Raw genomic sequence first — 22,188 nt, 5'->3', positions numbered from 1 at the left:
ACACAGGCAAAGGGGAGGAGGTGGGGGAGCGAGACACCCAGAGGAAGTTGCCTGGTGTTAGTGTGTTCTTCCTCTTTTTCTGCACACACGCCTCTCCACAGGCCCTCTGTCTGCTCCTTACCTGCTCTGAGACTTAGCCAAGTCTCTCAGACTCCGTTGCCTCATCTGATGCCCCTTGGCTCTCGGTTGGTGGTGAGGATTAAATGGGACATGGAGAGAAGCATTTTGTAAACAAGGATGCCCTAAGCAGATGTACTGTGGCCTCATCATCTCTGTTAGTCCCATAGGGAAGGTTCCTCCTGGAAAATGACTAAAAAAATAGTGGTGGACTTTTGTCGTCCTTCCGTTTCTCCTTGGTCTTATTGCACCCTCCTCCTTTTGAGGCCACCCTCTGTCTCTCAGGCAGGCTCTCGACTGAGGTCTGATTGATTAAAGCATCCATCTCCCTGGCTTCCATATTTGATTCAGTGATGGCCACGTGATCCAAGCCAATCCCGTGAGAACCAATTTCTGGTTTTTGTTGTTGGCAATGTGAGGTTGAAGTCCTGTGTTTTGTCGTGGTGCTGCCGTTGCTGGTGGCATAGTGTTGCCTGCCTGCTGGAGAGTGAAGTCCATCCAGAGGAAAGAACGATCGAAACTTGGGAGAGGGACTAAGTCTTGATGACGTCATCGAACTTGTAGATCCAGCTGTGCCTGAAGCCTGATTGTTCCTTGGAAAGTTTTGATGATGGGACTCACTTTGTGTTTCCGTCAACTGCAATATAAAAAGTCTTTTCTGATACAGAGATGAGGTCATTAAGCCCTTGCTGTGGACAGGGCCTCGTGCTGGAGAGTATAGGGATTCACAGTTGCATGCATGGGACTCATATATGGGGTTCGGGAGCAAAAAAGAGAGGGAAGGCCCAAGTAGGATGTAGGATAGTGGTGCCCTTGGAGAGATGAGGGTGGCAGGAAGTTCTGGGGGGCTTCAGAGAGCACGTGATGAGGGTATCACGCAGGAAGTGATGTCCAGGTAGTGGCCTCTGAGGTAGCTTGTCCCAGCAGCCCTCTCAAATGGCTACAGAGACATGGAAAACGGTGAGTGCTTACAGCTCAAATTGAGTGCCAAAATCTGGGAGGGACTCCTCCTGTTGATAAGACAGAGGAGCCGGACAGAAAAATCTACGAGGAAGTTATTCCTTGAATCAGAGGATATCTGAAAAAAGGAAATGCTTGGCATCTCCCTGATCCTCCCTGTTGTATCGTTTAGTGTTTTATATTTTCTTCCATGTTGTTTCTGATGTCTCTTTCCATTAAATTTTCTCTCTCTTTTTATGAAAGTTTTTACATCCTCCTGTGTTTTATTTATTTTATTTTTTTTATTGGAGTACAGTCAGTTTATAATGTTGTATCAGTTTCTGGTGTACAGCGTCATGCCTCAGTCATACATAGACATGTATTCATTTTCATACTCTTTTTCATTACAGATTACTACAAGACATTGAATACAGTTCCCTGTGCTATACAGAAGACACTTCTTGTGTATCTATTTTATATATAGTAGTTAGTATGTGCAAATCTTGAACTCCCAATTTATCCCTTCCTATCCCTTCTGTGTTTTAGATGGCATGGTTTAAATCCTGGTAGTGGTTGCTTGTAAGTGTCGCAAAAATATTCTTTAACTTGTCACCTTGCCTCTTTCTGAGAAACCTCAGACTGCCTGTCATCCCAGAAGCCTTCTTTGAGGGGTTTTGTACAGATGGTTTATGATGCTTAGCTTTATGGCTTATGGCAACCTGACCATCTGATCCTGTGATAAAGATTGAACTATTTGCTCCAATTCATAAATCCCTCCTGCCCTTTGCTATATCATTTTGTAGCCTCTCCCACTAGAGGTATATTCTACCTCCCACCCTATGGGCACAGTGGAAGGTGGGCAGAATTGGCAATATTCCTGTTCTGGGCCTCAGTCTCAAGAGGCTTTGTGTGTTGCTACTTGACATCTTGTGCCCCATCGTTGCAATGGAGAAACATGCCCGAGTTAGCCCACTGGTAAAAGGAAGGCATAAAGTACAAGGAAAAGCCCCTGATCAGATCCCAGCCCACATCAAGTGACTTTCAACAAATCCATATACGTTTGGGTGAAGTAAATGCTTGTCTTTGTAAGTCACTAAGACTTTGTGGGGTTTTGTTTTCCGCAGAAGTACAACTGTAGGGAGCAGTAAGGGTTATGAAGAAAAAGAAAACAAGATAAGGAGATAGATGGACAAGTATGGAGAGCTATTTAAATATTGATTTTATTTATTTTATTTTAAAAAAATTTTTATTGAAGTGTAGTTGGTTTACACTGTTAGTTTCAGGCTTACAACAAAGTGCTTCAGTTATATATATACACATATATATTTTCTTTTCAGATTCTTTTCCATTATATTTTGTTGCAAGAAATTGAATATGGTTCCCTGTGCAATACAGTGCGTCCTTGTTGTTTGTCTGTTTTATATATAGTAGTGTGTATCTGTTAATACTCAACCCCTAATCCCCTAAACACCTCCTCACCCTTTCCCCCTTGGTAACCACAGGTCTTTTTTTCTATGTCTATGAGTCTGTTTTTGGTTTGTAAATAGAATTTGTATCTTTTTTTTTCAGATTACACATATAAGTGATATTATATGATATTTGTCTTTCTCTGTCAGACTTACTTCACTCAATGTGATAATCTCTGGGTCCATCCATGTTGCTGCAAGTGGCATTATTTCATTCTTTTAATGACTGAGTATATTCCATTTTCTATACACACACATGTTCTTTATCCAGTCATCTGTTGATGGACATTGAGGTTGTTTCCATGTCTTGGCTATTCTTGGCTATTGTAAATAGTGCTACTATGAACAGTGAGGTGCATGTGTTTTTTTGCCCAGGAGTGGGACTGCTGGATCAGATGGTAAGTTTATTTTTAGTTTTTTAAGGAACATTCATACTGTCTGGAGGGCTAGTGTAGTTAGGGAGGTCAGGGAAGGTCTCTCCGAGGCAGTGACCTTCAACAAGGAAGTGAGATTTGGGAGGAAGAGTGATCCAGTGATGGCAATGGCAAGTGCAAAGGCCCTAAGGAAGAAAACTTAATATACTATAGGCTCAGCAAAGAACACCAGAGTCGTTGGAGCTCGGGAAGTGGGGAAGAGCTGTAGAGGGGAGGCGGGGCTCTAGCCCACTTGGTCACTGTTAAGAGTTTGAGGGCTGTCGTAGGTGTGATGGGGCAGCCCCCCGGAGAGTCTGGAGCAGGGATTGATGTGATCTGGTTCAGGTTTTACTGTTACCCTTTGTTACAGGAGAATGGATTGAAGGAAGGCAAGATAGGAAGTCAGGAGATGAGTGAAGAGCTTACTGTAGTAGCCCAGGTGAAGGATAGTGATGGCTTGAACTGTGGGGTAAAGGCAGAGGTGGGGAAGAGTGATCAGATTTGGGGTAGAGTTTGAACGTAAAGCCATTGGGATCTGCTGAGGGGTTGCGTGCATGGAGGAACTCTAAGATTTGGACCCAGTGATGGAAGAAGTGGGGCCATTTATAAACACAAGGAAGCATGGGGAAGACAGATGTTGGGGGGCAGGGGTGGGAGAGGGAGTGTACTCAGAGAAAAGAGAGTAAAGCAGGGAGAGACATGCAAGAGGAGCAGGAGACAGCAAAAGACCCCCAAGCAAGCTGGGAGGAAAACGAGGAGAGTGTGATGACCTGGAAGCCAACACAGTGCTTCAAGGAGGGGGTGCATCTAACAACTCTGTTAAATGCCACTAAGAGGGTGAGTACTGACCATTTGGTTGTGCTTTATCTCCATAAGTATCCTTTCATCAGAATGGTTGGGATGTGAATAAGAGGAAAGTATAACCAGACATTTGAGGAATGCATTTAACAAGAAAGACCAAGAAACAAACAGAAAGAGGAAATTGTGGGTAATAGACATTGTAAGAAGCACTGGTGGAAAGATGAGGAAGTTCTTTTCTGATTGCTTCTCTTTTCTCTGTAAAATAAGAATTAAGATCACGAGCTAAGGATGGGGGTTGCAGTGTTGCCATCTGAGGCAAGAGAGGGTATTTCAGAGGGCAGAAGAGCGTATTGAGCAGGGAAACCATAGGACTGTTGGGGATACCAAGAGCCTACTTGTGATCTATCATTACACATTCAAGGGGAGATTTATCAGCACAGTTGTTTATCCCCAGCCATGCTCAGTAGCTCAGGGAAAGTCTCACTGTTGGTGGAGTTTGGTTTGACTCTTCTTGCAGTTTTGCAAGTAAGATGGCAGGAGAAGGACAAGAGAATTGAGAGTGTATGCAAAGGAATCATTATAGCCATGGACAATTGGATCTAAACTGGATGATGTGGGAATGTGAAGACATGAAAAGTGTGATGGACAGTGAAAATGTGGAGAGGTCAAAGGGCTAAAGAACCCAAAAGTTTGAAGGATTGATGCTGGGGAATCAGAAGATTGGAAGTGGTACAGTTACTGACAATGACAGGGCTCGAGGGTTTGGCGTTTGGAGGGTGTGGCTGAGGTGGGATGGAAGAGAAGAGTACAAGGAACCAAGAGGTGGGGGTGTTGGGTGGATTGTCTGGGTGGATGTCTGAGTTACACAGACGAAGACAATGCTTAATGATGGAGACATAAACATAAGCCAAATACTTAAGCCCTTGATGATGCCGGTAGATGCTGGAAGATGACTGCAACAAGGACGGGCATGGTCTGTTGGCACGTACTTCAAAGGGGCTGGCGTTTTGAAGGGAGGAGAAATTTTTTGGAAGCAAAAACAGTGGGTAAGAAAGACAACTGCCTCACCTCAGCGTCTGTGGAATGTGGGAAAACAAACAAACAAGTACCCCTTCAAAGGGTTGCCAGAGAAGAGTGGCTTCGGAGGAGAGCTATGTTAATAAGCCCAAAAAGGCAAAGGGAAAACTAAGAGAAGAGGTTGATTATTTGGGGGATCTTGTTGATCTTAAGTCCCAGAGGGTCCAACAAAAGGATCTGGGGCAAGAAAGGGAAGAGGTAGGAGACTGAACCCAAGAAGGGATGAACAGAGTCATCTGGGGATAAGTCAAGGTGACAATGGGTGCCCTGATAAGTGTGGACTTCCGACGTGCCTACAGTCAAAGGAGATTTATGGCACAATGTCTCTTTGTGAAATGTAGTTAGTTGTTTGTAGTCTCTGTCTCGGGGTTGAACTTTTAGGCAGTTTGCAATAATGGTAACAACATACAGCATCTACTGAATACTTAACTATGCTGAGGAGTCTTCTGAGCACGTGCATTTATTTCCTTCATCCTCATGAGAACCCTATTACTATCCCCATTTTAAAGGGAAACAGACACGTTGAGGTTGGTCAATTGCTCAAGGTCATGAAGGTCGTAAGTGGGGGGCCTGGATTTAAACTCAGGCTGTCTGAATGCGGAATAGTGATCTTACCAGGAAATCGTGGATCTGTCTTTGTGGTCCCCTTAAATTCCTCCATGTATCTTAAAGAAAATTTGGGTGTGTCTGATTCTTTGCATGGTCAATCATCAAGGGAAAAAGAGCTTTCATAATGAGCCTTTCTATCTGTCCTAGGAAATGATGTCGTTTGCCAAGAAGCCGTAGGGTATAGAGGTTGGAACTGCATATTCTGGAGCCAGATTGCCTAGGTTTGTTTCCAGGCCACCCTACTTGACCTTGGTTAAGGTGCTTAGTCTCCCTGGGCCTCAATTTCCTCATCTGTGAAATGGGGGATAATGATAATAAGAATGTGCAGTTTTGTTGGGAGAATTAAATTGATACAAAGTTCTTAGAATACTGCCTGGCACAGAGTAAACACTATATCAGTATTTGCTGCTGCGTTTTTCATGCTAGGCCAATATAGCGTCGATCTCAGAAGGGCTTCTCCAGGGTTCTGGATCTGAATCTGCCTGGGTTCGAACCAGCTTTGTCCAAATTGGTCACCCATGGTCTATCTCTCCGCAACTGATTGAGCAGCTAGAGAGAAAATTAGCAAGGATATAGAAGAATTCAACACACCATCAACCGACAGGATGTAGCTGATACTGACTGGTCAATTACTCCACCCAACAACAGCAGAATACATATTCTTTTCAAGAACTCATGTAACATATGTCAAGATAGACCCTGTCCTAGGCTACAAAATGAACCCTAATAATTTTAAAAGAATTGAAACCATAGTGTGTTTTCTGACCACGATGGACTCAAACTAGAAATCACTGACAGAAGGATAACAGGAAAGTCTCCAAACACTTGGAAAGTAAACAAACCCATGGGCTCACTAGCTGGTCGGTACCAACGAGGGCCGTTGTGGGCAACAACCTGTAGCTTACTGGTCCTTGTCTCACCTGTGTGATGCTCCCAGTGTGAAACTGACAGCTTCTAAACCTGCCAGTCATCCATGTGCCAGTGCCATTTTTGGGGTTCTTTGGGGTTCTCAATGCCCCCCAAAGCCACATTGTGTTCCCAGAGAAGTGAGAGGAGCCCCTTCCATGTGTGACTTTGCTTCCTGGGCTCTAGGTGCTGTGAGGTTCGTGCCCCATGGTTTTCCAGCGGCTCCTTTGGCCTCTTCCTGTGGTCCCTCTCTTCTAGGCCTCAGATCTGAGTTCGTCACGCTGGGATGGGACTACCATTCCACACAGACCCATGTTGCCTCCCTCGTCCTACGCTTCTACCCAAGTCCCGACAATCTGCCTTCCCTCTTCCTTGGCTGGAACCTCCATGCGAAGTATCTCAGGCATGTCAACTCCCCACCAACAGGCAGGCCCAGGAAGTCTTGGGTCCCAAACTTGGATACCTTCTACTTCCTCCTTCATTTATAATAGAGAAAAATTAGGAACTGCCTAAATGTCCCACGGGGACATGTCACATTCACAGAGTAGACTAATACACAGCCATCCATGAAAAGAGACTGTCTAATGACATGTAAAGCTGTTCCTGACATATTTTTTATCTTTTTATTTAAAAAAATTTTTTTATGTAACTGTTTTATTAAAAAAGCGAGCTTTACAAACTACTATATATAAAATATATAAACAAGGTCCTATCATAGAGGACAGGAAACTATGTTCAATATCTTGTAATAACCTATAATGAAAAAGAATATATGTATGCATAATGGAACCACTATGCTGTACACCAGAAACTAACACAACACTGCAAATGAACTATACTTCAATTAAAAAAAAAAGCATATAAAGGAAAAAAGCAAAGTAGGGGGAGAGTAGAATTCAGTGCTAGAGTGTGTGCTTAGCATGCACAAAGTCCTGGGTTCAATCCCCAGTACCTCTCTTAAAAATAATAAACCAACAAATCTAATTACCCACCCCCCAAAAAAGAAAAAATGCAAACTAGTTAGCATGATGTACAGTATGATTAAAGTTTGTAAAACTATGTACATTCTAATGAAAGAGACAGTAAACACACCAAAATGGCAACGGTGGTTATCGCTGGGTGTTGGGATTGAGCGTCATTTGAACTTTCGTTTTAGTATTTTCTGTATTTTGTAAGTTGCCCAATTGTTGCGTCCAGTTTGCCTCTCTCTCACTTATCTATCCTCTCAAGTTGGCCACCCCCATGCAATTGAATACTCTCATGTCTTTTTCGTGAAGTACTGGGTACCCTTCTTCACCCTGATCTTGCTGCAGAAAGACGTGTTACAGCTCAGTTGTGACAGGATCCTAGATCCAGGCGAGAGACCAAGCAGCACTCACAGAGGTGGAGAACTCAGGTTTACTACACCAGCAGACACAAAGGAATTAACACCCCAAGCTCTGGACAGTATCTGTGGGTTTACACAGGCTTTATAGGCTGCCGGTTTACACTTTGCAGGATTATATGCAAATAAGGTATAACAAAAGTTGACTAATTAGGAACAAGCTTTGTAGAAATGGACCAGTCAGGAGGGAGAGAAATAACCAATCAAGAATGAGGGAAATGTACCAATCAGGAGTGAGGGAATTGTACCAATCAGGAGTGAGAGAAACAACCAATTAGGAGTGAGCCCCATGCAAATGAAGTACTACGAATGGACCAATCAGGACTGAGGGAAATGGACGAATAGAATTCTAGGGGTAAGTTCCACTTTCCTAGAAGTAAGCCTTTTCAGAGGCAAAAAGTGAGAGAGCTGCTGGGCCAGGGAACCTGATGGTGCTGGCAGGAGAGTAGTGGCCCTGCTTGGGGGTCCTGCTGGTCTTTTCTATGGGGCTTCCCAACTGAATCTGACCACCCTTTCTTGTTTCTGCTACCCAGTTTTCTTGCTTCCCTCAGCACTTCTCCCTCTCCTGGCTGGCTCCCCTTTCTCTGATCATCTTTATGTTCACCAGGATTCTGTTTTTAAGGTCTCTCCTCTCTAGGCCCCTCATTCACTCTCCTAGTTCTATGAGTCCCCTGTCCACTGCCTACCAGAATCTCCACCAGGAGATCCCACAAGCATTTCAAACTTAACAAGTCCCACCCTGAATTCAATACCTTCCACTCCCACCCCTTCCGACCACTCTAACTCTACCCCCTCCTCTTCCAGGGTCCCCACTTCCTTCTCTCCAGTTGCCCTGGCCAGGAACCAACGAGCCATCCTTTATTCCGTCACCTCCACTTGGCCTTCCCTTTGCCTCCAATTCATTGATCATCACCTGTTATTTCTGCTTCATCATTAGCCCTAGGACTTACCTGTTTCTCTCCAATATCAAGGCAGCATCAGCTCCTGCCTGTATTATAACTAAAAACTCCTGGCTGATCTGTCTCAAGTCTTACCCTCTCTTAGTCCATTTTCCCTCCAGCATAGTAGGAATATCTTTCTAAAATTTCTGTAGTAAATACTGAGTGGCTGTTACATCCTAGCACTGTGCTAGGACACAGTTATAACCAGACAGACAAGGTCTCCCCTTTCATGGGATTTACTTGTGAGCGTGTGTTGGAGGAGGAGGGGTAATAAACATACATAAATGAATGACATAATAAAATAACTGTGATAAGTGCTCAAAGAAAATGAAAGAATAATGTGATGGAAAGTGATGGGAATAGCAAGTCCCATCTCATTCGAAGCTCCAACCATATTGAACATCATGTAGTTTCTCCCAAGTGCCTTGCTTACCTTTGCCTCAGGGGCTTTGCACAGGCTATTACTATTTTTATCTCTTCTTTACCTAGCTAACTCTACTTGTCCTTCAGGGCTGAGATATAATTTCTTCCAGGAAGCCTTCCCTGATATCCTAGGGCTGTCTTATCTGCCTCCTCTGTGTCTCCAAGAGTCTTTCATCATCACCCAGTCATACTGTAGTGTAATTTTCCTGTTACTTCTCTGTTTCTTCTAGGCCTCCCTCCAAGCCAGTGACTTTCAGATGTTTTGACCATGGTATGTAGGAAATATATCTTATATCGTGATGCAACACATACACACATAGAAGCATGTATTGTGTGTATAAGTGGAACAAATGTTTCACAAAACAATATTTGCTCTTACTACATGTGACACACCTAATCTTTTTAATTTTATTTCAATAAAAAGAGAATGTTGTTTGAGGCCCACTAAGTTGATTTTATGTCCCCCACAAAAATCTCATAAACCTGCATTTTGAAAATCTTGTCTTGAACCAGGAGTCAGCAAAACTTTTTCTTTTTTTTCTTTTTCTTTTCTTTTCTTTTTTTTTACAGCTTGACTAATTTTTATGAAGTTTTGTTGGTTTTTTTTTTGAAATATACTCAGTTTACAATTTTGTGTCGATTTCTGGTGTACAGCACAGTGCTTCAGTCATATATATATTTATTTTCATATTGTTGGGATTTTTAAATGTGTTTCTTGTTGCTAATTTTCTGTTGTTTGGTTTTTGTTTTGTTTTGTTTTGTTTTAGCAAACCTATGATGAGCCTATTAGTCAATATTTTAGGCTTTGTTGGCCAAATAGTTTCTGTCACAAGTACAGCACTCAGACCCTGCTGTTTGAGTAGCCACATGAAAGGAGCCATAGACCATTCATAAAGAAATGGCTGTAGGTCTATTTCAATATAAATTTATGGATACTGCTATTTGAATTTCCTCTTTTGATTTCTTGGCTTGAGGCCACACAAAAACAGGTGGTGGGCTGGATTTGGCCAGAGGCTATAGTTTACTGACCCCTGCAGTAGATGGTAAACTTCATGTTGGCAGGGACCACTCTCTTGTCTCTTCCCCATTGCAAGTCTAACTCAAAGCCATGTGTGCATTCAATCAATATTTAGTAAGTGAATTAGTAAAGAATACAATTTGTGAATTAAACATTTGTATTACTAAAGTGCTGTGTGTTCCTGGAAGAAAAATGAGCAGGACAGCTAAATAAAACAAATAAACAAACCCTGAGTAATCCCACCACTCAGAGATCACAATGTGCTTTCATAGTTTTATGAAGGAGAGGGCAGGAAATGAGGGAGGTTATTTTCGGGCCAAGAGAGTGGTGAAAAGTTCTATTTCCCCTCAATCCATCAGGGACCTAGGCTGCCCTTTTGTGACTGTACTGGGCATGCAGGGCACTAGGAAGGCTTAGCAGGGGTGTGTACCCTCATCTGGGATCAAGGAAGTCCTCCCCAACAAAGGAAATGACCTTTAGGCTGATAAGGATTCAGTTGTGCAATCAAACAGGGAAGTTCCACACTGAGAGGGTATGGTGTCTTCATTCCCAGCTCTGGCTCCAGGATAGAGGGGGGGCAGGAAGTGGTGTGAGATCAGCCTGGGGAGGCTGGCAAGGGGCCACATGAAAAGGGCCTTGCCATCTAGCTCTAACTGCCAGTTGACAGGAACTAAATATGGATGAACATATTAAAAAAGAAAACACCCTGAGGAAAATAATCAGCCAGAATGAGGAACATTCTACAGGACAAATGATTTAGTTTCTCGTTGAATCAGTGGGTTGAAAATAAAAACAGAAAAGGGAAGGAGGTCTGTTATGGAAAAAAAGAGACTTAAGAGAAAGGTATGACAACCAAAAGCCATGTGTGGATCTTATTTATTTCTTAATTGGAAAAAGCCACCTGTAAAAAGCATCTTTGAGATAATTGAGAAGACATGAATATGAAGTGGGTATTATGAAATTAAAGAACAATTGTTCATTTTATTGGTTATGATATTACTGGCATGGTGGTTCGTTTTTTAAAGCCCTTATTACTTATAGATACATATGAGTGAGATAACTGATGTCTGGGGTGTGCTTGAAAATGCTCTGGGAAAAAGCTGGGGGGGGTTATATTGTGATATAATAAGAAATATATATTTGGTCTTTGTCCCAGGTTCCTGGCTAAAAAGCTTGTGAAGCCCTTGGAATTTCCTAAGTGGCAGGGGTGAGAGGAGTGTCTTTTGTTACTCATAAAAAGCTCCTTTCAACTACATCTGGGTTGATGCTAACGAGGTGACTCTTGGTGGGCCCCTGTGTAGCTTCAGGATTATTCCCCAGGAATAAACTGTGTGTCTGAATGATGGACATCCACCTGTGACTGTTTAATAGGGAACTGTGGACCCTGTATCAACCCAAATATGCTCTTCTGCCCCGCAGAATTTACAAACACAGATATTGCCCCTAAATTAGTCACTCTCAGAAGCCATTTTAGTAGAAGTTCTTCAACAAGCTGATGATACCAATCCACAAAATGAAGCAACTCCTTCACAACTCGATTCCTGGTTTCGTTAGTTTGTTGGTTTTGTCCTCCTCCCGTACTGACAACCTTGGTGACCACAGAGGCCTTAGAGATACTTTCTGTTCTAGCGTAATTTTTCACTCTTTGTGGATAGCTTTGAGGCTAGTGGCCAAAACTCAGACTGACCCAAATCTGACCTTAGTGTAGCATCAACGTCCAAACCAGAACTCTTTTAAAATTTCATTCGTACCATTACAGATAATAACTGAGCGAATCATGGGGTTGTATATTTCACTTTTTGCCCCGTTGGTTTGCATTGCCTTATGCATCTAGTGAAACTCCTTCCTGGGAGTTGAATCCAACTCTAACTATCCACTGAGGACCTTTATCCTTAGTAACGGCAGCACAGCTGCTTTCCATGCTGTGGATGACCACGTGGCCACTCAGGTATCAAAGTTTCCTCATCTCCCACTTTCTTATCCTTTCTCTTCCCCAACCACATATTTCTGTGAGCCAGGGCCAGTCTAGCAAATCTCAGTTCTGACACCAATTATTAGTTATTTTTACTATCAGCAAATAGATGGGGTTTCATTTCCCCCTTAACACTAACCAATTCTCCAAATATCCTGACACCAACTGAGTGTCCTACAATTCAATCAGTTCTGACAGTAAATACCCGGAGTGAGCAGAAGCCCTACAGGTTAAGGGCTTGATCCTACAAGACTGCCCCCACTTCAGATACTAATGGCAAGTCCTGAGCAACTCTGACCAACTGAGTATAAATTGAGCTATCGCATGACCTCCTTCTCAGGTTCCATAATTTACTAAAATGGCTCACAGAACTCAGGAAAACAGTTTACTTATTATTACTGGTTTATTATAAAGGACACAACTCCGGAGCTGCCACATGGAAGGGATGTACAGGGCAAGGTGTGCTGGGGGTGGCCTGGAGCGTTCACGCTCTCTCCAGGTATGCTACCCTGAGTACCTCAGTGTGTTCACCAACCCCGAAGCTCTCTGAATCTCATCATTTAGGAATTTTTATGGAGGTTGCTTGGTGATTAACTTAATCTCCAGCACACCCCTCTTCTTCTACCTGGAGGCCAAGGAGTGGGGCTGAATGTTTCAGCCCTCTAATCACATGGTTGGTTCCTCTAGTATCCAGCCTCCAGCCTGAAGTTAAGTAAGAGCCCACCTAGAGTCACCTTATTAAAATAACCTCAGGTAATGCTGAAAGGGGCTCATTATGAATAAGCTGTCCCTCTTCACGTCTATCTCTCAGTTTATAGAAGCTCTTGTGCCAGGAATGGGGGATGCAGACCAAATATATGTCTTATAAAATCACACTATCACAGGGAGTAATAATGAAATTGGGAAAATGTTGGTAACTGTTGAAGCTGACTGATGGGTACATAGAGATTCATTATGCTAAATCTTCTGGGCTTTTGTGTATATTTGGAAACTTAGATAATAAAATGTTTATAATAAAAGAGGATGACAGAAAGAGAGGCACCTTATATGCCATACTAAGGAGTCTGAACTTGATTTTTAACTTTTTACTTTGAAATAGTTTTAGATTTATAGGTGAGTTGCAAAGATAGTAGTGTTTCCAAATACTCTTCACCCATCTTCCTTTAGTGTTACATCTTATATAACATGGCACGTTTATCAAAAGTTAGAAATTAGCATTGATATAATACCATTACCTAAACTGCAAACTTTATCAAATTTGTCCAGTTTTTCCTTTTTCGTTGTTTTCCCTGTTCTGGGATCCAATCCATCACATTTAGTTGTCATGTACCCTGAATCTCTTCCAATCTGTTTCTGGCCTTTGCCTTCTGTGACTTTGATACTTTTGAAGAATAGCAGTTAGGTGTTTTGTAGACTGTCCCATAATTTGAATGTGTCTGATACATTCTCATGATTAGACTGAGACTATGGGCTTTGGGGACAAATACTACAGAGGTGATGTGGCCATCTCACTGCATCATGTCAGGGAGCATGAGGTCAACATGACTTCTTATTTCTTCGAAGCCTTAGTCACTTGGTCCACGTGGTACCTGCCAGGTTTCTCCACTGTTTCCCTTTCTATACCTTGTGACAAGAGTCATTAAGCCCGGTCTACAGTCAAGGGGATTTTAAAATCAGGGGAAAGTCACTGAAGGGTTTTAAGCAGGGAGTAATGTTTTGAACGTGTGTTTTAGAAGCACTATTCTTGTTGAAATGTGGTGACAAGACATGGTGGAGTTTGCAGTGGGACTGGACATAAAGTGGTGGATGTGAGCGACCAGCAGTCAGTTGGAGTTGGTTCTTTATTGGAAGGTGAAGGACGGAGAAGGTGAAGTCAAGGATGGCCACGAGATTTCTAACTTGGACACCTGAGTGGCTGAGCTCTTTCACTGAATCTAAGCCAAGGCTTCTGTGTGCTCCCAGGAAGCTGGATACCTCCCCTGCCCCCAAGGGAGAAGCCACTTTTTGTTTCTTGGTCTTGCCTTGCCTCCGGTCGGGTCCCTGACAAATCAATTTACAGGTTAGAAGAAGTGTGGGATTACCAAGGAGGGTCGGAATCCCAAGAAAGAGAGGGGGCAGCCGTCAAGGAGCTGAAAAAGAGCTGGAGGAAAATGTTATCCCTAAATCCTTTTCTCCTCTCCCCGTTGAAGGACCCAATTAAGACCGTTTGTCTCAGTGGTTTCAAACAAGTAATTTTATTTACCTTTTTGTGTTCCGCCAACCATCCTCCCCCTCGGCCTCGCCTGTTACGTGTTGGGAGAGGGGGCGGCCTGCTACCTCTCCGGACTCAGCTCCGCCTGCGGGACCCCCGCCCCGGTTTCTTTTCTCCTCGGCGCCTGCGGGCTGGGGCGGGAGGAGCCGCAGGAGTCGGGGCGGGGGGCGCGGGCCCGGGCGCCGGGCGGGCCGCGCCCCCTTGCGGAGGCTTGTAGACCAGGTGGAAGATGAAGGCGTTGCAGTACCTGAGGGGGGCGTGGCGCCGTCAGGGGCGGGGCCAAGAGGCCGCGATTTCCCAAGGGGCGGGGCTTGTGGGCTCTGAGTTCTAGGGGGTGGGGCTAGAGCTAGGGCTCGGCCAATCATAGGACAGCAGGAACTTTTGAGGGGTGGGCCAGGAGTCGGAGAAATTTTGTGAGCCGGCTCTTAAGAGGGGTGTTTGGACGACGTGGAGACCCTGTAGAGGGGTGGTGAGGAGTGCGGGGCTGGGGCCAGGACGGTCCCAGGACAGCAGAGACAAGCAGCAGAGACGACGGTAGAGGTGGTGGGCCTTTTAGGATGCACAGCCAGGGAGTAAGAAGGCCTTACCAGGGCATGCAGTTGTCGGCCGCTCTGAGGCGAAAGGGGGAGCGGAAAGGGTTGGGCTGTGGAGGGCTGGTCCCCCCTCCTGTGGCCACCGCCATGGTCTGGTCATCCATCACACAGCCGTACTCGCTGCTCTCAGTGAAGAAGGCCGGCACTCGGAGGGACTGGGGTGGGTGCGGGACGTCAGACACTCTCGGTATAGGCTCCCACCCCCACGGACATCCCGAGCAACAAGGATCGCCACCCCGGTTGAAAACTGAGGACCCAGGAGGGCCGGGAGCCGGGGAGGCACGAGGCAGCCACAGAGAGGGGCAGGAGGACCCGTGGGCTCAACCCAGGTCTGTGGAACAGATAATGGGGAAGAAGAGACTTTCAGAAAAGGAGGAGGGACTGGGCAGGGGGTGAGAGAAGATCCTCTTTGTCCCGTCCCCCACCTGTAACCGGGGCAGCAAGCTCAGCCAAGTGTCCTTTAGACCAAAGCCGGAGTTATATCCTGTGGGCAGAGGGAGAGCAGGGAGCAGCTGGATCCTGTGGCCTCTCTCCCACCCTCCCCACACTTCTGCCCCAGGCTCTTACCAATAACCAAGTCAGGCTTGGGCCCCTGGAGCAGGTGGTAGGGCCGTGCAGACACCTTGATGTGCAGGTCTCTGCGGCCCCCCTTCTCCTTAGTCCCAGAGTTGAGCCGTGCTGATACCCCAGAACCAGAGCGGACAGGTACTTCGGGGCCATCCTGGGGAGTTAAGTGGGGTGGGGAAGCCACTGGAAGTTAGGGTACTGGAGGATGCGACAGGTGAGACAGGGGAGGGGAGGCAGGGAGCTGAAGAGCAGGGCCCCCCTCAGCCCTTACCCTCTGCAGGGTAAAATGCTGCTGGTCACTCTCGGGGGGCAGGCCGTCACCCACAAACTGCAGCTCCAAGGCCACGTGAGGGAGCAAGACCAGGAGCTCCTGAAGGACAGACAGGACAGATCTGGGTCCCACCCTTCGTCCATCTCCACACCCAAAGGCCCAACCTTCAAGCCCGGAGAGACTTACCCAAAACACCATGACAAGGTCAAACTCCTTCCCGGCCTCCACTACATGGATTTTCAGTGACTGTTTGTTCTGGATGTTCAGCTCAGGGACTGGGTGACAAGCTAGCCATTTCAGAATATGGTCTCCTCCCCGCCACCTGCTGTTCCCTACCAGCTCCCCGTCCCCCCTGCTCCATGCACTCCTCCCCGGGCCTCGGCTCTGCTTACAGGACTGGGGCACCAGGTGGGTGATGACATAGTACACCGTCAGTGGGTAGGTGAGAAGCACGGCCATGGGGGAGTCGAAGCTGAGGCCCCGCCATGTGTAGTAGTCCTGCCATGAGCCTGGGAAGAGTGGGTTACTGGGGACCTGGCCCCAGGCCTGGACCCCAAGCCCTCCAGTCTAATAGCCCCCTTCTCAGCCACCCAGACTGCTGGCCCTGCAGTCCCTTTCCCTACCCCTAGCTCCCTCAGGGCCCTTCCAGCTCACCAAAGAGGCCCCTGGGTGGATCTGGGGGCACAGGAGGCATCAGGGCAGGCCCGTCCCCCTGGAGAAGCTGGTAGGGATCTCCTGAGAGGATGAAAGAAGACGAGCCTGGTGTCAGGGAGATCCACACCTGCCTCTTCTTCTTTTAAAGGAGTTCTGTTCCCTGTGAGAGGGCCTGGGGCAGCAGCAAGAGGACTAGGGGGCTGCCTCGCGATGGGGCTCCTGGATGGGGTGGGTAGGAGTGACTTCTCTGAGGGTTAGGGAAAGGCCCGAAACAGCCCTGGGGCTAGCGGTGGGATTTGGTGCCTACGTGGAGGGGTCATCTAGGACTGGACAACTTTTTGCTTTCCCATCCTTCCCTCTAGTCTGAGGGGCCCATGCCTGGAGAGAGGCCCCATGTACCACGGAGAAGAAGGCTGAGGGATGGCATGCTGCCCCGGGGGTGCCTGGGGGTGCCAGGGCCTGATATCAGCATGCTGAGCTGCATCCAGTAGCCACGAGTGAGGCCCCGCGAGGCCAGGAAGGCCTCCTTGTTAAAGGTTTCACTGGTCACCTCTGGAGAAGGATGAGGGGAGCGGTTGAGGGCCCGGTGGGCAGGATTCCAGACTTTGGCTCTCCTCAGCCTCTCCCCAGGACCCTGGGTCTGAGTCTGGTTTCAGTCGGGGAGAGAACTGACAGTTCCGAGTGTTTACAGTATAGCCCACAGAAGCCATGTAACAGTTCCATGGGTTTTAACATTTGTTAGTCTGCCCATTTTACAGATGAGGAAACTGAGTCTCTAAGAAGGAAAGTGATTTAAGGTCACCAGTTAGTGGTGGAATGGAGAAGCAAGTACTTGATACCTCCTCCCGAATCCTCTAAGCTCTCTCAGGGGCCTACACATTCAGTCCTCAGCTCCAGAGATGCTGTCTCCAGCCCCAGGGGTCTAGCCCCCAGCCCCAAATACCCAGCCATTATTCCAGGGATCTAGACTCCAGCCCCAGGACCCTGTTCCCAGGCACCTGGGGCCCCAGTTCCAAGGATCTGGCCCCACTTCCCCCCTCCCCATCCTGACTTCCTTATGGTACCTGCGGTGTAGGTAAAAGGCAGAGTCGCCAGTTCTCCGGCCCGCTCCATGAAGGCTGCAAGCCTTGGGCACCAAAATTGGTGACTCACATCATCTGGGCACCGCTTCCAGTCGGTCTGGAGACAAGCCTCTCCACAGTACAAGACAGCACCACACTGGGGGCTGGGGTCACAGTGGGTGGTGGACATCCAGGGTCCGTCTCTGTAGGTCCCCTGTCTGCTGTGCCACTGTCCCACAGCTGCCTGTACGTCACTTGGTCTGTTTGTTCTCTCTCTGCCTATAACAGCTTGGTTTGGTTTTCTTTTTTCATCTTTTTCCCCTGTCCTTCACCCTATCTGTCCACAAGGTCCCGCAGCGGCCTGCTGTCTCTCTGTTTGCCTGACTTGGGCTCTTCCTCCCACTGCATCTCTGCAGGCTACTCACCAGGGTGTCAGCTTCACTTCAAAGCTGTGTCTGTGACAAACGTGGCAGGTTCGAGCCCGAAGGGAGGCAAAAGTGAAGCCTGGCTGGGGACCCCATGTCCGCATTGGAGTCTTGGCTAATTTCACTCCCAGTCTGGGGACCAGATTCTCTAGCTCTCTGAGTGGGGGTGGAGACAGCATCAGGCTGGGGGGCTCAGGACTTCAGGCCCCAGGCCTCCCCACCCTTTACCAGGTTTCCATACTTATGCAGCTGGGCATCTCCCACCGTAAGCTGTCGGGGCTTTCGGGGGTCTCCAGAGCCCATGGGGCAGGCCATGCTGTGGCAGAGGAGAGCATAGGCCCGGGGAGCCAGGTTCTCTGTCCCTGAGCCCCTGCCTGCAGTCCCCTGGGCTCCATCCATTAGCAGATCAATGCCCAAGATGGTGCCATGTTTATCTGTCACCAGTAGGAGGCAGGAAAGGTGCAGGGGTGCAGCCTCTGGGGAAGAAGGGAAAAGTTGGGGGTGGGTGGCAGCAAAGATGGTCGGGGTCAGGGGCATCAAATCAAATGCCTGCAAGAGGCTAGGAAACTGAGTGAAGGGGACAAGCCTCATCTGAAGGGGACAGCTGCTAAGCAGGCCCAGCATCTGCTGCCAGGTAGAAATGCGGGCCTGCAGTCGGAACTTTACATCTTCTTGCGAAGGTAGAACTGCAGACTTCTGAAATTTTTGTTTCTTTGAATGTTTAAAGGTTGGCTCAAATTAAAAAACAGCCTTGTGGATCAATGAAAAAATCCTTTTCAGGCCAGACTGGCCTGAGGGCCACCCATTTGTGACTCCTAGCTGGATTCTGAGGGGTGCAGGAGGGTTGGGCAGGGCACAGGGCAGGGCCAGCCCTGGGTTCTTACCACTTGTCCGTCCCTTCCTCCTCTCAGGCCCCGGCTCCATCTCTGCCCTGTCCTCTCGGCAGCCATCTTCGCCACCTCCTGCCTCCTGCTCAGCCTCCTCTGGCTCCCCTCCAGGACTTGCTTCCTGGGGAGACTCCCTGCTGGTGGGGGCTGGCTCCCCATCCTCTGTTTCTGCCTTCTCCATGCCCACACCCTCCTCTCCATTCTCTCGCTCCTCCTCCCCTTCCTCTCCTTCCTCCAGGCTGACAAAGCTGACATAGGGGCTTAGATCTCGCAGGTGGAGTAGGAGCTCATCTCCCAGGAGCCGAGCAGCTCCCAGGCCAGGTCCAGGGCCTGGCTCTGCCCCTCGTCCCAGGCTGATGCCCACACTACGGTTGGGCAAGACGTGGAGCACCCAGAGGGCAGGGTCCTGGGGCAGCCTTCTGATCTGAGCCTCCAGCTGTCGCCAGCGACCCTCGAGGCTGGTCCGCCCAGCCCCACGCTCTGCCACAAACTTGCGGTACCAGCCAAAGAGGAGGGCGGTGAAATCAAGGAACTCATCCCGGTATCCAGACACAAATTCCATGTCCTCAGGGGCACAGCGCCTGGGCCCACACTGGGCTGAGGAAGGGATAAATAGTGAGGGAGAGATCCTGGTGAGAGTTTAGGGCTGGGTCACAAAATGGGGGCGGGCTGTGTTTGAGGGTCCCTTAGGGTGGAATCTATGGGTGAGTGTTCGGAGTGAGAAAGGAGTTTTCAGGGCTGAGGATGGGAGTTTGGGATGAAATGGGGGCCAGACTTGAAAGTGGGTCATTAGGGTTAAGGATGAGTCGTCAGAAAGGAGATGGTATTTGAGGCTGCAAATTTGAGGCTCAAGCCGTCAGAGGTAGGGTTTGAACTGAGGATGGAGGTGAGGAGAGCTAACCCTATGGGAAAGGGTTTGGTGAGGAGGGAAGAGTCCCGTGGGCTGTGGGAGAAGGGTGTAGGAGCCAGGGCATCCCTTGGGCTTGGATCGGCTTGGCGGTGAGCCCCTCCCCGCCGCTCCTCTACTCCGGTACCTGTAGCCGCCACCACTTTCAAAGGTAAATACCTCGGGGTGGGGCGTGACGTCAGGCTCCCGAGACCCCGGCCCGCTCCCGGGTGGCCACGCCCCCGCGTGTCCCGCGCGGCCCCGGCCAGTGTCTGCGCAGCGGGGCGCGCGGACTTGCCTGCAGCGATCGCCCCGGCCGTGTGACTGACCCCGGCGAGGAAAGGGAGAGCCTCTCAGGGAGGAGGTCCAGCCAACTGACCTGCGGAGGGCGGGGGGAGCTGGCATCCCCGCGCCGAGCTAGATAAGCCCAAGGGACTGTCTTTCGCTTTCCTTCTCCGTTTTCCCACGCTCCTGGCCGCCCCCTCGACGAGGCTCGGGCCTGGGCGCGGGGGCGTAGACGGAGGAGCTCCGCCTCCCGGAGTTTCCTGGCCGCCGGAGGCCCGCGATCACGCGGCTTCGACAGTACTGACCGCACTGTCCCTTCGAGACGGTGGGACCCCCGGCAGGGAGGCGGAGCCGCCTCGCGCCCCGCCTCTGCCGGGCCTCTGGCGCTGACGGACGGCCGTGGTCTCCACCCCCCCCCCCCCCCCCGCCCCGGAGTCTCCGGCCCAGCGGGAGAAGGAAGCGAAAGCCCTTGAGAAACGGTCTGGACGTCAGGCTCCGGAGCCCGTCTGGGAATGAGAGAGGGAGACGCGGCCCCGAGTTGCTGTTAGGCTGGGAACATGCACCAGAGCCTCGAGGGCAGTGACTTTGGCGAAGGCCTCACTGGTGGCGAAGGCGTAGATGGAGCCGAGGGGAATTAGGAACCTGTGTGTGTGATGGTGGGAAGGGTGGGAAGGTTTGTGAAAGAGCGACGGAGCCACAAAGAGGCGGGGACTGGATTGGGGGAGGGAGACCACTCACCTGACTAGCTCCCTCCATCCTGCCAGATACTGCGACAACTCCACATCCCCTTCGGGGGTCATACTGGCGTGGAACGGCCTCACCATGCGGCCCAGCATCCCCTGGGGGCCCAGACACTGAGACTCTTCCCTTTCCAGGCCCTCCAGGGGTCCCGGCTGTTTCCGGACCTGGGGGTTAGATATGAGGGCAAGGGGGGAGCCGAATCCCTAGCCCGCTGGGCCTCTTTGGCCAAGCAGCCCAGTCGGACTGAAGAAATTGTTCCTAGGGTCTAGCTGGTGTCCCTCCTGCCGAACTCTCAGCAGGAGGCGGGAGAGTGGAGAGGAGGAGGAGGAGGAGGATCGGCCCTTCACCAGCTCCTCTGCCTAGCCTACTTGCCCCTGCTCCCACCTGGAGCTCCCAGTCCCAGTCCTGCCTGGAGCGTACCTGTAAAGGCGGCGGTCCCTCGGCAATGCAGGTCTGCGTCCCCGATCCACAGCCTGAGAGGGCGCCTGGGGAGAGACGAGACAAAGAATTGAGGGCTCTAGGAGGAGTCTTCGGTCCCCAGAGCCCGGATTCCTGGGTTCCTCCCGGAGCAGGTGAGGGAAGGGACCACTCACGAAGGCTCCGAGTCCAGAGATAAAGAAGCAGAAGCGCGAAGATAGCGAGAGGAATTGCATGACGCAAGCAGAGCCTCGGGACCTGCGGAGGGAGTGCGACCCCCATGACTGCTGAGGGGACCACCGCCCCCTCACCGGCCCCTAGCCAGTGCTTGTCCCTCTGCCTTTAGGAGGGGAGAGAAGCCCTGAGGGTGCAAAGGGTTAATAATTAACCTAGGAAGTCCCCTTCCCCTGTGCCCTTTGCCCCAGAGGGCAGCATCTGAGGGGTGAGGGACTGGATGAAGAGGATTTGGGAGATTCTGTAGCAATGACACGTCTTTACATTTCCCTTCCCGGTATGGCGAGGTTGTAGTAAGAGGCAGCCTGAGGACTGGGGAGAGACGCTGAGGTCAGAACCAGCTCCCCCTCTGAGCAGTGCTGGGGGCCTCAAGTTAACTCTGGGCTTGAGTTCCCTCCACTGTACACTGAGGATACTAATAGGTACGTTTGCAGTCATCATACAATGATATTGCATGTGCAACACAGTCAGTGGAAATGAATACCACAATTGCTCCATAAATCTTAACCTATTAAGTTCAAGCACGGGGCACCTGGATCCAGGGAACACTCATTTCTAAATTCCCTATCCTATCCCAGAATGTGAGCTCTGATGAAGACAAGGGACTTTTCTTTTTACAGGACTCTTCTATTTACAACACTTAGAATATTGACTGAGCCAAAACACATTATTGCTAAATAAATATATATTGAATAAACTAACGGATGTGTATGGTGGCAGGCAAATCAGGGGTGGAACGCCCCATGACAAATTTGAGCCCGTTTTTTTTATCTCCCCAAATTAGGAGTCCACCTGGTGGTCATGGGGGGAAAAACATTCAGGGAAAGGATACAGGAAGCAATGAAAGAAA

General features: G+C 48.9%; 1 protein-coding gene across 9 annotated transcripts; it reads right to left on the bottom strand.

Moving 5' to 3' along the window:
• Positions 1-14,284: 14,284 nt before the first annotated feature.
• LOC141573564 (zinc finger MYND domain-containing protein 15) lies at positions 14,285-20,362 on the bottom strand. 9 transcript variants are annotated; one of them, XM_074342361.1, is made up of 13 exons: positions 18,773-20,362; positions 18,130-18,364; positions 17,889-18,044; positions 17,467-17,627; positions 16,802-16,954; positions 16,403-16,483; positions 16,141-16,257; positions 15,935-16,023; positions 15,749-15,847; positions 15,478-15,631; positions 15,336-15,394; positions 14,905-15,065; positions 14,285-14,564 (listed from the first exon to the last, which is right to left on the bottom strand). In XM_074342361.1, the coding sequence occupies exons 1-13, from the start codon at positions 19,335-19,337 to the stop codon at positions 14,393-14,395; spliced, it is 2,202 nt and encodes a 733-aa protein (XP_074198462.1). In that variant the 5' UTR covers positions 19,338-20,362; the 3' UTR covers positions 14,285-14,392. The 9 variants fall into 9 exon arrangements, with proteins under 9 accessions (XP_074198462.1, XP_074198459.1, XP_074198460.1 ...); XM_074342358.1 differs by having other exon boundaries at positions 15,935-16,257; XM_074342359.1 differs by having other exon boundaries at positions 15,749-16,023.
• Between the last annotated feature and the right edge of the window lie 1,826 nt (positions 20,363-22,188).

This window comes from Camelus bactrianus, chromosome 16 (assembly GCF_048773025.1).
Source record: "Camelus bactrianus isolate YW-2024 breed Bactrian camel chromosome 16, ASM4877302v1, whole genome shotgun sequence".
Lineage (NCBI taxonomy): Eukaryota > Metazoa > Chordata > Mammalia > Artiodactyla > Camelidae > Camelus > Camelus bactrianus.
Note: the sequence above shows the minus strand (reverse complement) of the source record. Positions and strands in the feature narration are given on the sequence as shown.